We start from the raw sequence: 17,315 nt of genomic DNA, 5'->3' as shown, positions 1-17,315 counted from the left end.
CCAGCAGAGCATAGCCGACATCCAAGTGTCAGTGCCGGGCGACCTGCCAGTCGGAGGGAGGTTGAAAGCTTTTCACCAAAGGTGGCCTCTCATAACCTCCGATCAGTGGGTTCTCCAAATAGTCCGGCAAGGATACACCCTCAATTTGGCCTCAAAAACCTCCAAATTGTCCACCGGGAGCTCAATCTTACAGCTTCCAGCACAAGCAGGTACTTGCAGAGGAACTCTCCGCCCTTCTCAGCGCCAATGCGGTCGAGCCCGTGCCATCCGGGCAAGAAGGGCTGGGATTCTATTCCAGGTACTTCCTTGTGGAAAAGAAAACAGGGGGGATGCGTCCCATCCTAGACCTAAGGGCCCTGAACAAATATCTGGTCAAAGAAAAGTTCAGGATGCTTTCCCTGGGCACCCTCCTTCCCATGATTCAGCAAAACGATTGGCTATGCTCTCTGGACTTGAAGGATGCCTACACACACATCCCGATACTGCCAGCTCACAGACAGTATCTGCGATTTCAGCTGGACACACGTCACTTCCAGTACTGTGTGCTACCCTTTGGGCTCGCCTCTGCGCCCAGGGTGTTCACAAAGTGCTTGGCTGTAGTAGCAGTGGCACTCCGCAGGCTGGGGGTGCACGTGTTCCCATATCTCGACGATTGGCTGGTGAAGAACACATCCGAGGCAGGAGCCCTGCAGTCCATGCAGATGACTATTCGCCTCCTGGAGCTACTGGGGTTTGTGATAAATTATCCAAAGTCCCATCTTCTCCCAGTGCAGAGACTCGAATTCATAGGAGCTCTGCTGGATTCTCGGACAGCTCGCGCCTATCTCCCAGAGGCGAGAGCCAACAACTTGTTGTCCCTCGTCTCCCGGGTGCGAGCGTCCCAGCAGATCACAGCTCGGCAGATGTTGAGATTGCTGGGCCACATGGCCTCCACAGTTCATGTGACTCCCATGGCCCGCCTTCACATGAGATCTGCTCAATGGACCCTAGCTTCCCAGTGGTTCCAGGCTGCTGGGGATCTAGAAGACGTAATCCACCTGTCCACGAGTTTTCTCGAATCCCTGTATTGGTGGACAATTTGGTCCAATTTGACTCTGGGACGTCCTTTCCAAATTTCTCAGCCACAAAAAGTGCTGACAACGGATGCGTCTCTCCTGGGATGGGGAGCTCATGTCGATGGGCTTCACACCTAAGGAAGCTGGTCCCTCCAGGAACGCGATCTGCAGATCAATCTTCTGGAGTTGCGAGCGATCTGGAACGCTCTGAAGGCTTTCAGAGATCGGCTGTCCCACCAAATTATCCAAATTCAGACAGACAACCAGGTTGCCATGTACTACGTCAACAAGCAGGGGGGCACCGGATCTCGCCCCCTGTGTCAGGAAGCCGTCAGCATGTGGCTCTGGGCTCGCCGTCACGGCATGGTGCTCCAAGCCACATATCTGGCAGGCGTAAACAACAGTCTGGCCGACAGGTTGAGCAGGATTATGCAACCTCACGAGTGGTCGCTCAATTCCCGTGTAGTGCGACAGATCTTCCAGGTGTGGGGCACCCCCTTGGTAGACCTCTTCGCATCTCGAGCCAACCACAAAGTCCCTCAGTTCTGTTCCAGGCTTCAGGCCCACGGCAGATTGGCATCGGATGCCTTCCTCCTGGACTGGGGGGAGGGTCTGCTGTATGCTTATCCTCCCATACCTCTGGTGGGGAAGACTTTGTTGAAACTCAAGCAAGATCGAGGCACCATGATTCTGATTGCTCCTTTTTGGCCGCGTCAGATCTGGTTCCCTCTTCTTCTGGAGTTGTCCTCCGAAGAACCGTGGAGATTGGAGTGTTTTCCGACCCTCATCACACAGGACGAAGGGGCGCTTCTGCATCCCAACCTCCGGTCCCTGGCTCTCACGGCCTGGATGTTGAGAGCGTAGACTTTGCCTCTTTGGGTCTGTCAGAGGGTGTCTCCCGCATCTTGCTTGCTTCCAGGAAAGATTCCACTAAGAGGAGTTACTTCTTTCTATGGAGGAGGTTTGCCGTCTGGTGTGACAGCAAGGCCCTAGATCCTCGCTCTTGTCCTACACAGACCCTGCTTGAATACCTTCTGCACTTGTCTGAGTCTGGTCTCAAGACCAACTCTGTAAGGGTTCACCTTAGTGCAATCAGTGCATACCATTACCGTGTGGAAGGTAAGCCGATCTCAGGACAGCCTTTAGTTGTTCGCTTCATGAGAGGTTTGCTGTTGTCAAAGCCCCCTGTCAAGCCTCCTACAGTGTCATGGGATCTCAATGTCGTTCTCACCCAGCTAATGAAACCTCCTTTTGAGCCACTGAATTCCTGCCATCTGAAGTACTTGACCTGGAAGGTCATTTTCTTGGTGGCAGTTACTTCAGCTCGTAGAGTCAGTGAGCTTCAGGCCCTGGTAGCCCAGGCCCCTTACACCAAATTTCATCATAACAGAGTAGTCCTCCGCACTCACCCTAAGTTCTTGCCAAAGGTTGTGTCGGAGTTCCATCTGAACCAGTCAATTGTCTTGCCAACATTTTTTCCCCGTCCTCATTCCTGCCCTGCTGAACGTCAGCTGCACACATTGGACTGCAAGAGAGCATTGGCCTTCTATCTGGAGCGGACACAGCCCAACAGACAGTCCGCCCAATTGTTTGTTTCTTTTGATCCCAATAGGAGGGGAGTGGCTGTGGGGAAACGCACCATATCCAATTGGCTAGCAGATTGCATTTCCTTCACTTACGCCCAGGCGGAGCTGGCTCTTGAGGGTCATGTCACGGCTCATAATGTTAGAGCCATGGCTGCGTCGGTAGCCCTCTTGAAGTCAGCCTCCATTGAAGAAATTTGCAAAGCTGCGACGTGGTCATCTGTCCACACATTCACATCTCATTACTGCCTGCAGCAGGATACCCGACGCGACAGTCGGTTCGGGCAGTCAGTTCTTCAGAACCTGTTTGGGCTTTAGGATCCAACTCCACCCCCGAGGGCCCTGTTTGTTCTGTTCCAGGCTGCACTCTCAGTTAGTTGGTAAATTTTTTAGGTCAATCTCAGTTATGTCCTCGCCGTTGCGAGGCCCAATTGACCATGGTTGTTGTTTTGAGTGAGCCTGGGGGCTAGGGATACCCCATCAGTGAGAACAAGCAGCCTGCTTGTCCTCGGAGAAAGCGAATGCTACATAAATGTAGAAGGTATTCTCCGAGGACAGCAGGCTGATTGTTCTCACAAACCCGCCCACCTCCCCTTTGGAGTTGTGTCTTCCCTTGCTTTGTTTTGCTACATATGGGACTGACGAACACGAGCCGGTTCGGGCGGGAAGACGGCCGCGCATGCGCGGTGCGCAGGAGCGCGCGAGGACTAGCAAAGGCCTTTGCTAGTGAAGTTTCCGATTGGAGGGGCTGCCGTGGACGTCACCCATCAGTGAGAACAATCAGCCTGCTGTCCTCGGAGAATACCTTCTACAGGTATGTAGCATTTGCTTTAGTGCATCTGGCCCTTAGTGTCATCAGCAAATTTAATTACCTCACTAGTTATTCTCATTTCTAGATCATTTATAAATATGTTAAAAAGCAGTGGTCTTAACACAGACCCCTAGGGAACCGCACTATCTACTCTCTCCATTGAGAATACTGACCATTTACCCTATTCACTTTTTTCTGTATTTTAACTAGTTTTAAATCTACAATAGTGCATTACTTCCTATTCCATGACTTTCTAACGTCCTCAGGAGTCTTTCATTAGGTATTTTATCAAATGCGTTTTGAAAATCCATATAAACAATGTTGACTGGCTCACCATAATCCACATGTTTATTCACCCCTTCAAATACATTTAGTAGATTGGTGAGGCAATATTTCCATTGACTAAATCCATGTTGGCTTTGTCACATTAATCTGTGCCTATGGATTTTTATTTATTTATTTATATGTTTATATCCCACATTATCCCAAACAAGTTTGAGTTCAATGTGGCTTACAATAAACAGTATAGGATACATAACAAAGTAAGAAAGTAATTTGTTGTAAGAATCCAATTTTTCAATACAGTATCATAAACATACTGGATAACTATGGAAGTTTAACATTTAGAAAATCTATTATGAATGAGAAATTGAAGCAAAGAGAAAGTTAATGTTACATAGAGTAATAACCAATTCAGGTTGTTTGAGATATGGTTGTTCTTTGTGAGGGTTTGTTTGAATAGGAACGATTTGAGGACTTTGTGGAATCTAGTATATTCCTGTATGTTTCTTATTTTGGGTGGTAAGGAGTTCTACCATTTGGTTCCTTGGTAAATGAAGTCTGCAGAGTGGACAGTTTTGTAGATCACTTGTTTGCAATTTGGGAGGTGTAGTCTGTAGTTTCTTGCCTCATATTTAGTGTTTCCTTGCGGTAAGTTTATTAATGGTACCATATAGTCTGGAGCTGTGCCATTTAGGATTTGAAAGATAAAGGTACATAATTTGAAGGTGATTCTCGCTTTGATGGGAAGCCAGTGTAATTTGATTAATAAAGGGGAAGCACTTTCAAAATGAGAGATTTTGTATATGAACCTGGCTGCAGTGTTTTGAGCTGTTTGGAGTTTTTTTTTTCAACAGGTACTTCTTACAACCAGCATATATGGTAGTACAATTATCGAATTGGGATAACGTTAATGATTGTACCAATAGTCTGAATATTTCTGATGAGAAATAGGGTCTGATCCTTTTTAGTTTCCAAAGAGACCTGAAAGATTTTGTGATTACTGAGGAAACTTGAGTATCAAAAGTTAATGTTATACCTAGAATTTTCAGATTACTGTGAACAGTGAGTGAAGTGTTGTCAGTTGTGAAACTGTTGTAGTCATTTTGGTCAACTAGATTGGTAATGGCCACGAATTTAGTTTTTTCTTTATTTAGCTTTAGTTTGGATTCTGAGGCCCAGGTTTCCATCAAACAAGCCAAATTTTGCCTTTTGTAAGATGTCTTGAATGTTCTTTTTGAAGGTTATGTATATGGTAACATCATCAGCATATATGAATGTTTTGAATCCTGCTGTTTCTAGTCTGTTACATCATTACATTAAACAGAATGGGCAATATTGCAGAGCCCTGAAGGATGCCACAGTCCAGTGACCAAGGAGAGGATAAGGTTCCTTTCATTTTCACTTTGTAAGATCTTGATTTCAGGAATCCTTGAAACCATTTGTGGACTGTTCCACATATGCCAAAGTTGTCTAATACGTTAAGTAGGATATTATGATCTACTACATCGAATGCGCTAGACATATAGAACTACATTATTAAGATCTTAGATCTTATGCTAATTTCTTTTCTGAGATTTGATACAGTCTTGGTGCTATAGCATGGTCTGAAACCTGATTGTTCTGTAATTTATTTTCTTTATAATAGTCTCTACCATTTTGCCCAGCACTGACGTCAGGCTCACCAGTTTATAATTTCCTGGATCACCTCTGGAACCCTTTTTAAAAATTGGCATTACATTGGCCACTCTCCAAACTTTTGGTACAATGTTTGATTTTAAAGATAACTTACATATTACCAACAGTAGCTTTGCAAGTTAATTTTTCAATTCTAATTGTACTCTGGGATGTATACCATCTAGTCCAGGCAATTTGCTATTCTTCAATTTGTCAGATTGCCCCATTGTATCTTCCAGGTTTAACAAGATTTGTTTCAGTTTCTCTGACTCATCAGCATTGAATACCACATCTTCCTCAGTGAAAACTGAAGCCAAGAATTCATTTAATCTCTCCACTATGGCCTGAGTGCCCCTTTTACCCCTCTGTCATTTAGCGGTCAACTGATTCTTTTACCGGCTTCTTGCTTTTATATACCAGAAAAAGTTTTTGCTATATGTTTTTACCTCCAACACAATCTTTTTTTCTAAGTCTCTCTTTGCCTTTCTTATCAGCACTTTAAATTTGACTTGCCATTCCTTATGCTGTTTCCTGTTATTTTCAGTCGGATCCTTCTTCCATTGCCTGAAGGATTTTCTTTTAGCTGTAATAGCTTCTTTCACCTCACTTTTTTAACCATGAAGGCTGTCATTCGGCCTTCCTTCCTCCTTTTTTAATACATGGAATATATGTAGTCTAGGCTTCCAGGACAGTATCGTTGAATAGCATCCACGCCTGATGTAAATTTTTGTCCTTTGCAGGTGCTCCTCCAATTTTTTTACTTCATTTTATCAGTCTCCTCTATGAAAGTTAACTGCTAACATATTGGATTTCCTGTGGGTACTTAAGAGATTTTATCAAATCTGAATATATTATGCTGGAGTAACTGGAGGTACTTAAATGCAGCAAGATACACGTTACTTTTGCTCATGTAGATGGCAGCACCACCTGTACTCCTCCCATGTGAATGACCTCTTGCTTCTCGTTCATGCTGGTAACTTAACCCATTGACGATCAAGTCTCTATTTTCACCCAAAGGTCTTTTTAAAGACCGACTTTATTGGCATCATACTTCACCAGTTCTTTTTCTTCAACATCTGCGCATCAGATGCTCTTAGTTCATTGAGACTCCTGATGCAGGCCTAGCAACTGAAACACAGCGTTTGTGTCGAGTCTTTTTACCTAATAAACGTTTTTGCTTTTAGAAGAATTTATTTCTCCAGTCTTTGGTTTCCGTGGTCAAACATCCCACTTTTTCCCATAACTTGTGTTTTCCGTGGGAAGTTCAAGTTCTCCACCCTTGGCGGACCATTCTGAACTCAAATTGTAGCAAATAAAGTGGCACAGGTAACCCCATCTGAATATATGCCTGCAGTTAACATGTTAAAGAACGTTTTTTTATGTTATCTGAATAGCAAAATGTTGTGAATGCCCCAGTTAACTCAGAGGATTTGCAATTACTGTACGATAATTGTGGCTGTCAACCCATAACTGCAAAATCTTATTGAATTTTAGTAAATAAGACCCTTGGAGGCTCATTTTCAAAATAAAAAAATGTCCAAAATACATCATAAAGTGGCAGAAGGATGTTTTTCTCTCAAAAAAATCCAAATTGCAATTTTTGATACTCCGATTTTAAATGTTTTACTCCACAGTTAGCCCAAATGTCAAGGGGGCATGTTGGAAGCATTTTTTGGGTGGGACATGGGCGGCACCAAAAGATAGATGTTTTTCTGCAATAATGGAACAAAATGAAAACGGCTAGGGTCAAAATAAAGACTTTTTGGCTAGACCTGTTTCAATCACGACTGAATTACTAAATGACCACTGGAGGGATTAAGGCATAAACCCCCTTACTCTCCCAGAGGCCACTGAATCCCTCCCACCCCCCCCCCCCACCCCCAAAAACTGTGAAAGAAACATTACATGCCAGCCTCTATGACTGCTTCAGATGTTAGCGCCAGTCCTATTAGAGTAGCATGGAGGTTTCTGGAGTATCCTAGTGGTCTGTGTAGTGGACCCAGGCCCATATCCCATTCTAACCGGCACACTTGTGGTAGCAGGTGTGAACTCTCCAAAATACCTACTGTACCTACATATAGGTGACACCTGTAGGCATAAGGACTATTGTAGTGATACACAGTAGGTTTTTGGTGGATTTTGGAGGGCTTCCCATACAATATAAGGGGGCTAACGATGAGATGTGTACCTGGGACCTTTTATGTGAAGTCCATTGCAACGCCCCCTTAAGGCAGAGATGGGTAGTAACTCTATGGTATTAATGCACAGGAGGTGAGCTTCTTTCAGATGAAGGAAAACTCTGGAATGAGAGGGCAAAGGATGAAGCTAAGAGATTATAGACTCAAGGAGTAATCTAAAGAAATACTTTTTTCACTGAAAGGGTGGTGGACATGTGGAATCACCTCTCGGTGGAGGTGATAGAGACTAGGGTTGTGTCTGAATTTAAGAAAGTGTGGGACATACATGTGGGATCTCATAGGGAAAGGAGGAAATAGTGGATATTGTGGATGGGACATTTGGCTCTTATGTGCTGTCATGGTACAATTGGTAGTAATTTTACTTGTAATGAGTTACATTTAAGCTGTACTGTTATATTTAGTAACAAAGTACAAATTTAGAAAGTAGTTTTTAAAAAAGTATTTTTTCATATCTCTGTTTTTGTTTTATTTTGTTAATTTTTAATTTAGTAATTGGAATATGTAAGTTTCTGAAATTTACATCTGCTCTCTTTATATTTTGTATGGTAGAAAGGGGATGTGTCACTGTTTCTATTTCTTTGGTTTTGCACTGTATGCAGAGTACGGCTTCTTGAGGGTTCAGTTTAATTTTTGTCTACATATTTCTTTTTATATGTGGTTACTTATTCTATACTTTATAGTTACTTATTCTATACTTTATGAGGGGCTACCTCTGTTCATGTGTGAAAAAGGCCGGGTATTCTGTTAGCATCAAGTGTCTTTGTGGGACTAATCTGGATTAATCCAGCTTGTTTAGTTTTCCAATGTGTGTACTAATGTTCTTCTCCCCACTGCAATGCTCAGGATGTTGTTTTTTTTCTAGGAAGGACCTTGTGCGACCCCTTTGAATGTTGCTTGTAAACATGCTAGATTCTGTGGTCCAACTTGTTAAGAATACTTTTTACTTTGTAGTAAAAAAGTAGTTTTCCTTGTCATCTATACCAGACCAGTCCAGACTAATGGGTTGTGTCCATCTACCAGCAGAAGGAGACAGAGAAAATAGTTCCAAGTACACCGCCCCTTAAGGATATCGTGCAGCCTGGAATGTTCAGTATTTTCTCTGTCTCCTAGTGGATGGTGGACGGATTGTGCAGCTGCTGTGGATTGCTGGCTGGTAGCTCCTGTCCCAGATTCTTCTGGTGACAGTGGAGCCAGGGGTGTGCTGGTAGCCATGTTGGGGCTAGATTTAGATGATACTCAGTGGTCCTGAGTTCCTCATCTGCCAGCTAGGGTGATATCCAGTGACCCTGGTTCCCTCCCCTCCCCTCCCTCCCCTGGCTGTCTTTCTAGCAGGGTGATGGTTGATTGTGGCATGGTGTAACATGTCTCTCCTGTGGGGTTCTTCTCTTCTGTGGTGGTAGGTATATCTGAATTTCTGCCTCTGAAGTAAGTCTTTATTTATTCCTGTCACTAGTGAAGAAGGTTGTTTATTTAAAAAAAAAAAAAGGAAACTTTGTTTTTCCCTCCTTTTCTGCCTCTGAGGTAAACCTTTATTTATTCCTGTCCCTAGTGAAGAAGATTGTTTAAAAAAAAAAAAAAGAAGAAACTTTGTTTTTCCTTCTTTCGCTTGCCTGTTACCTGATTTATTGTCCCGCTTTGGCAATGTATTCTAGGGGGCCGATTGCTAAGTTTCTTTGAATTTCGCTGGCCGGCGTCTGATTCTGATCTTGGACCCTTCTGAGCTGGTACCAGTTGCTTTGATTTTTTTTGTGGGGCACGGCTCGTGTCTGGATCACGAAACTCAGTTGTTTTTCTCTTCTTGGTCCTAAACCGCAACTGGTTCAGAGGGTGGCCCCGTTGCTGGAACTTGTACCTTTGCGGTTCAAAGGTCTTAGTCTGCCGTTTCCAAAGTGGGGGAAGTCTTTCGCTGGCTCCGTTTGGCTGCAGGCTCAGTCTTTTTAGTCCAGGGCTATTTTTTCATTCCTGTCAGCCTTACGCGGCTGTTGGTCAGTTCTTTTTCAGACCGTCCGGTCTCTGCTGCTTCAGGCATCTTGCTTGAGACGCCCCTGCTATTTGATTCTTGTTTTGGCAGCAGTTTTTCCTCCCTTCCTTAGGGAGGTTCTGGTTCTCTCATCCCCATGGATCCCTCCTGTCTGCTCTGGTTTGTCTGTAGGGTACTTTCCTTCTGGCAGGGGTCTGAGTTGCCCTTGGTGTGCAACTGCTAGCTCAAATCTCTCTTCTGAGTACGCTTGGGAGTGCCATTCTTGCCAGTCTTTTGCTTGGACTCAGTTCAATGTCTCTTTATGGGAATGTGCCTTTTTAGGACTAGTTTGCCACAACTCTTCCTTGCTTTCGGGCGGGAGTTTTAGCCTGGCACGGGCGGAGTTTGCCTTTTCTAGTTTCAGGCGTCTCTCTCCTGGCACATTTGGCACTCCCTTTTTCTGTAAGGGGCGCAGTTCTTTCCTGCTGAGCAGATCTATTGCTGTGCATCTGGATTATCACCTCTTAACTCTGCGCTTTTCTCTACTTTTTATGCAGGGAAGTGGCTCTGTTCTAGGTGTGGAGTTTGACTCTCCCTTAGCTGGTTTTTCCTCAGTTTGGTGTTAGTGGCCAGTTTCCTCTTGTTCCTGGCCTGGCGAGAGTTGTTTCTTCCTCACTGCCTTACGGCTGCATTTTGCTCCCTATGGTCTGAGGATTCCAGATCTGTGATGCTTACCTCCCTCTTGGCGGGAGTTCTTTCTCTATGTTGACTGCTGCTCTGTATCGGTTGCCTAGGAGGGTGGTCGTTGTGGCTCAGAGACCACTTGGGGGCTGAAAGTGTCTGTTGGGGCATAGGGCTTCTCTTCTTGTAATTTTAGTCCCTTTGGGCCAGGGGAGTGCAGCGCCAGGTCTGCATTTCCATAAGTTGTGGTCCTTTCCTGTTGGCCTCCTGGCAGCACCTTCTTCTCTGGCTGTTCCCGGGGGCTCCATCTATGCATTTTGCTTGTTGGGCACAGCTCCATCGCTGCATGATGAGCACAGCTCCATCGCTGCATATTGAGCACAGTTTCATCGCTGCATGTTTATTTATTTATTATTACATTTGTATCCCGCGCTTTCCCACTCAAAGCAGGTTCAATGCGGCTTACATAGTAATAGTGAATACAGAATATTGTTAGAGGAAGTAAAAATTAAGTATAACAGAATAGTAGAATAGATAAGTAGGTAGAGATAGGCAATGGAGAAGGGAATAAGGTGGGAGATATAGTCTGGGCCAATGTCGTTGTCTCCTGGGTATGTGTTGGGTAGATGGGTTCATAAGATTAGTCTGGGTCATTTGGATAGGCATGCTTGAATAAATGGGTTTTTAGTGCTTTCCGGAAGAGTAGATGGTCACAGATTGATCGGATGTGACTGGGGAGGGCATTCCAGAGTTTGCTGCCTAGGGAGGAGAAGTTGGATCCATAATAGGTTGAGCACAGTTCCATCACTGCATTTGAGCACAGCTCCATCGCCGTATGTTGAGCACAGCTCCATCGCTGCATGTTGAGCGCAGCTCCATTGCCCTATGTTGAACGCAGCTCCATCACCGTATGTTGAGGACAGCTGCATCGTTGCATGTTGAGCGCAGCTCCATTGTTGCATGTTGAGCGCAGCTTCATTATTCCATGCAGTTCCACCGTTCCATGTTGGGTACGGCTCCATCGCTGCATGTTGGGCAGAGTTCCAGGTTGGCTTTAGCTCCATCGCTGTATGTTGAGGACAGCTCTTTCAAGGCATGTTGAGTGAAGTTCCTTCACTGCTTATTCTGCAACCTTTCATCTCTGCATGTTGAACGCAGCTCCATTGTCACATGTTGAGTGTAGTTCTTTCTCTGCAGGTCTGAGTGTGGGGCACAGTCCTGTGTCTGCGTGTGGCATGCAGCTCTCTCTCTCTGCATATGGAATGCAGCTCCCTGTCTGCGTGCAGAACACAGCTGCACCACCGCCTGTTGAGTGTAGCTCCATCTCTGTGTGTTTACCACAAGTCTTCTCTGCAAATTGGGAAAAGTTCCAGGGTGGTATGTGGAGCACAGCTCTGTGACTGCAGGTGCTACACAGCTTCATGTCTGTGTAGGAAGCATAGCTCCTTTTCAGCGTGTGGAGCGCATCTCCTTACCGGTGTCAGGAGCGCAGCTCCTTGCTAGCATCCGGAGCGCAGCTCCTTGTTTGTGTGTGGAAAGCAGCTCCGTGTCTGCGTTTTATACACAGTTCCATCGCTACCGCAGCTTCAGTTTTGTAGGTACCTCTAACATCCAGCTCTTTCAGTGGGGCACTGCTCATTGTCTGTTACTCTCAACTTCTTTGCTTGTTCAGTGCATTTCTATCTTTGCCAGAGGTGTGCAACTCTTTCTCTGCCCGTGGTGCGTGGCTCAGTTTGTGTGCTTTGAGTGCAAATCCGTTTGTTCTCGTTGAGCACGGATCCTACTCTGTCTGATGAGCACAACTTAGTTTCTGTCCCTTGAGCACAGTTCAGTCTCTGACTGTGGAGCGTATTTTCACCTTTGCCTGTTGGGCACTGTTTCACCTTGTCGGTCAACCCCAGCTCTTTTCTGCGGGTTGGATACAGTAACTTCTCGGCAGCTGTGGCATACCGCAGTTTAGATTGCTAGACAAGACTGTCTTGTCTCCTGTTAGCTACCATTCCAGTGGCACCTTTTCTTGCCGTAGCCTCTTGGTGGCTGGCGAGAAGCTTCTCCATTGCTGGAGTTTGAATTAGTCTCTGTTCCTTTTGTGGCTACTTTGGCACCTTGGGGGTCTTTTCCCCACTGTGTGGCTCTCGACTCTCTTTCTTTTTGTCTCCTTTTGTTCTCTTGGCTCTGTTCTTTCATCCCTAAGTCCAGAGTGAGCTGGTTGAGGAGTACTCTCTTTCTATGGTTGTACCTTGATATGCTGCTGCCCTTTTCTTCATGGTTCTCCTGGAGAGACTAGTGTACCAGTTAGTTGGTTCTCTCGACTCTGGAGTCTCTTCTTGTTCTGTGGAGTTTGCTTCTGTCACTAGTCGCAGGTCTGGGTGGTTCCTGGGCCTTGCTTCCTTTCTTCTATGAAGTGTGGTGCATTGTTTGGGATTGTGTACTCCTAGTACTTGTTAGGGTCACTTCATCCGACCATCTTGGACTCAAGGCAGACCGGCAGGTTTGGGAGTTGGTCTTTGTCCTTCCAGGGTTCGGAGAAGTGGATCCTGGTCTAGGAGAGACAGTTCTTCTCCTTGTTGCCTTCCTTCCAGGGGGGGGTGGGGGGTGGTCCTTTGGCATGAGTATCTTTTGCTGCTTCTTTTGCTACTCTTGGGACAGGGGTACATAAATTTTCTTTTGCTCAGGACGTTTGTTTTACATCCAACGGCTTCAGTTCCTTTTCTAGTGTCTAACTCTTCCATTTTGGTAGCCTGGTGGTTCAGATATTCGAATCCTTTTCTGCTGATCTGTTTTTTTGCTGTGTGTATAGCGTTGTTGATTTTTCAATCTTCTGCATTCTTCTTCCCCCTCCCCCCCATCTTTGGGAAACTGCTTTGCTACATCCCATTAGTCTGGACTGGTCTGGTATAGATGACAAGGAAGGAAAATTTATGTTCTTACTGATAATTTTCTTTCCTTTTAATCATACCAGACCAGTCCAGATGCCGTCCCTGGCTAAAGTCTGGCAGAGTGTTGTTTCCTTTAGGTATCCCTGGCTGTTCCACAACTCTTCAATATGGTGGGATGTCCTACAGCACTGCCTACTTCATCTTCTCTATTCAATCTCCTGCCACTTGTTGTTGTGCCAGCTCTGTATGAGTCCTGTTACTTGGGATCACGGAGTTCTTTCCCTGGATTCAGGGGTAGCTCTCTATGTGCTTGGGCAAGCTCAGCATGGACCATTCCCTCCCGCTTACTTTACTGTGAGGGGAGGTTGCAGTTGCCTTTGGCCAAGCAGAAACAGTGAGGTTCTGCATATTGGCTCCAAGAGTTTGCCTGCTTGGTATTAACTGTGTTTTCTTCTAGACTTCAGAGCACCATTACTTGGCTATTCGAAATACTGAACATTCTAGGCTGCACGATATCCTTAAGAGGCGGTTTACTTGGAACTATTTTCTCTGTCTCCTTCCGCTGGTAGATGGACACAACCCATTAGTCTGGACTGGTCTGGTATGATTAAAGGAAAGAAAATTATCCATAAGAACATAATTTTTCCTTAAGAGCTGTATTACTTTTACTTGAGGCTTTTTTTTTGGAGGGGGGGGGATGACTTTCTACTTAAGTACTTTTAAAAAGTAACAACCCCATCTCTGCCCTAGAGTTCACCACTGCTCTGCTGGGATGTCTGTATGCCCCCCCACCCCCATACATCCCAGTGGGTTGTTTTTGTGCATTTTTCCCTTGGACTTTTTTTTTTTTTTTCCTGAAAATGGTCCTAAAAGATAGACACACTGAGCACAAAAACATCTCGCAAATGGCCATTTTTGAAACAAAAAGTTGGATGTTTTTCTGGTTTGAAAATGGCCTTGTTCGCTACTGGATCGGATTTAGACATTATATTGAAAATGCCCCTCTTAATATACCATATATTGAAGACTTCTTATGCCCTTTAGTAAATCACACATTAAACACCCCCTATCCTTGATCAAAGGCGCCCCCTACCTTGATAAGCATCCTTCCCAGACAGCAACCCTCCCCAACATGAACCCCCAGAGCAACTCTGCTCCCCAACAGGTACCCCCTAACACCATACCCTGACTCTGCTCAGTCTCCCTGGACTTACCCAGTGGTCACCCTAATATCTAGTGGGCTGGGGTGGGAGTGGTCCTCTACTGCTTCCACTCCAATTCTATACCAGGTTCAAAATGGTATCAGTGACCCCCTAGCAGTAGTCTTGTGGGCTGGGGTAGGAGCTATCCCCCTCTGACCCCTGCCTGGCCCTGCTCTGATTTCAAAGTGGAGCCAATGACCTTCAAGAATCAATCTGACATGTAAGAGGAATCACTATGCTGCCACTAGGAATCATTAGGCCCATTTTAAACCTAGATCAGCGCTTTGGTATGAGTGAATGGAGACTGCTCCTGCCCCAGCCCACTAGATTACCATGGCAACCCCAGGTAAGTCCAGGGGAGGAGGAGGGTCAGGATATGGTTTTTGGGGAGTACCTGTTGGGAGGTGGGGTTGCTCTGGGAGAATTTCTTTTGAGTTCGCAGTCCAGGAGGGTGCTTATTGAGATAGGGGGGTTGATTGGGGGGAGGGTATTGAATGGAGGGATTGATTGGAGTTACCAAATGAGGATGTTCGAGACAGGGAGAAAGGGGGCATGCATATGTTGGGGGAGTTGAAGGGGTGGCTATCATGGGCTGTTCAGCTGCTCTGTCAGAAGTCATGACACTGTCAGTGTTTTAGCATATGATAACTATTAATGCCTGTTCATGCTAATGGTTACCTCGTGCCAACACCAATACTAGCTGCTTTGTGCACCTTAGTGAACATCTTCCACAGATTTTAAACAAAGTGATATTAATGCTGAACATTTTGTGTTTTCAGGTTCATGGAAGTAAATTTTTTCCTGACTACTGAAAGTACCCCCGTGGCTACAAAAATGCAAAGGATTGAGTTGTGGTGTTTCAAGTAGAGGGGAAGGAGTTCACAGAATATTTTGTTTCCTAAAAAAGTATAATATTTGAATTGTTGGTATGAATGTGATACCATATTGAATTTGTAAATGTACCAATTTACTTTATAAGTATAGTACATTTTAAACTTTGTTCTGGTAATAGTAAAATTTTCTTTTTTATGCAATTACTTCAGTGCAACCTCAGAAGGAAAATGTGTATTAGAAATGCCATGCCTATCTACCAACTAGATAGAAAGAATGCACTGATACCTATTTACACAATAGGAAAAAAGTTTACTCTTAATTCTTGGATACTTCATACAATGTGCAAAAATATTGTGTAATAAAAATAAGGTGTGTAAGCAGAGGTTTGCTTCAGGCTGTTTGAAATAAAGCAGATTCAAATTGAGTTTTTTGTTTAAGTAGCCTTTATACATGCCATTATTGCAACAAAATGTAAACTTTTAAATAAATATTGTATGTTTATTTAATCTGCATATAATGGCAGCTAATTTCTTTAAACAAGAATACAGTTTTCTTTGTTCTTGTACAAGCAAACTTATTTATTGTAAGGATAGGTTTGAATAATTCAATTTTCCCTCATCAGAAAGGGAGCATTTTGTATCGCTTTTTCACAGTCTGTAGAATTAGTAAGTTTAAACACTGTGTAAATGCAGAGTAATGCCTATCAAGAAATGAAACTCTTATTTTGTGTTATTTGTATCTTAGTGGAGCATAACCTTTTGGGGATTTTTTTTAGTCACTGTACAACGCATATTAGATTACTTGCTGTGAAACCTTTGTAATGCTGTAATTTTGATGGTGTAACACAAGCTATGAAGTAGTCTGCAGTAGCTATATTTTTTGCTTGTTGTGCTTTATATGTGAAGATTAAAGGGCCTTACCAACAATAGCTCTGGATAACTTTTGCCCATACAATCCATCTACTTTTAGGTTGGATTTAGATGCTTGAACTGAACTTGTTTGCTTGTATTTGTTGTTGGCTATTATCCAAATGCCTGATGTTATATTTTTAGATTACTATGTACTATTTTTAAGATTCAAGAATAGTATTTTCTTTAGTTCATTACTGCAGGTTTTATGTTGGAGGAATTACCAATATTTTCTGAATGCTGTTTGTGCACTGTAGTACTGTATATTTTAGTGTTAATAAAACAAGAATATGTGCATAGAGTATTTGATGTTTTCCTATTACTGGAAAAACTGTATGATTAAAGTATACTATCCAGTAATTACCATTCTAAGAATCCATACAGCTCTTTAAGAACATAAATCTGAAAATATATAAATTGAGAAGTGTTAAGTTTTCAGACTTGCACTTATTTAAATCACATTTATGCTTCCAAAATCTGCTTCTCAGGAAATAGCTCCTCCCTTAAAGGCATACCAGCTGATTTTCAAAGCGATTTAAGTGGGCAGGAGTGGCTCCTGTCTGCTTAAATTGCTTCCCACCACCTAAGTGGGGATTTTCAGCGGCACTTAACCAAAGACTGTCACTAAATCCCCACAGACCGACCAAAAAGTGGGAAGGTCAAGGGCAGCACTGGGGACGACCTGGGGTTATGTGGGCACTGGCAATATTCAGTTCTGGCAACCACATAGCTAAGGGGCCTAATTTAGGTTCTAAATTATTTTATTTATTTATTAGGATTTATTTACCACCTTTTTGAAGGAATTCACTGAAGGCGGTGTACAGTAAGAATTGGTCAAGCATGAGCAATAGGCAATTACCGTGGTAAAAATATTCAAATAACACTACAAAGTGTGGTATGATATACTACTTACAATGTCAACACAAGATGTAATAGAACATTATAATTGATAGTGAAGGGTAAAGCAAAGATGTAACATATAGATAGATAAGACAGTCGGAAGAGTTAGAAAATAAAGTGACTGATTTAAAGAAAGTTGCACATGAGGACAGAGAGATGGATAAATATCTCAACTAGGGTAGGAGTGGATAAACATGTCCTGCTGCAGTATGTGGAGCCCGAGTCACTCCTTGTGTGTATGAGTAAGACTAACAAGTTAGTTACTTCTTCCATTAAAGGCTGCTTAGCTTTGAAGGTGCTAGCTCTGAATATTGGGCCAACACCCACATAACTATTTTTACTCTTTAA

At 43.8% G+C, this 17,315-nt stretch overlaps 1 protein-coding gene across 1 annotated transcript in view; it reads left to right on the top strand.

The window, feature by feature from the left end:
- Positions 1-16,310, top strand: part of TEX15 (testis expressed 15, meiosis and synapsis associated) — a 330,552-nt gene extending 314,242 nt beyond the window's left edge. The window contains 1 exon segment of the mRNA XM_030192116.1: positions 15,105-16,310. Within this exon segment, the coding sequence (XP_030047976.1) occupies positions 15,105-15,118 (14 nt within the window). The 3' untranslated portion in view covers positions 15,119-16,310.
- The last annotated feature ends 1,005 nt before the right edge of the window (positions 16,311-17,315 follow it).

Source organism: Microcaecilia unicolor, chromosome 2, assembly GCF_901765095.1.
Source record: "Microcaecilia unicolor chromosome 2, aMicUni1.1, whole genome shotgun sequence".
NCBI lineage: Eukaryota > Metazoa > Chordata > Amphibia > Gymnophiona > Siphonopidae > Microcaecilia > Microcaecilia unicolor.
This window is presented reverse-complemented; position numbering and strand designations above follow the sequence as displayed.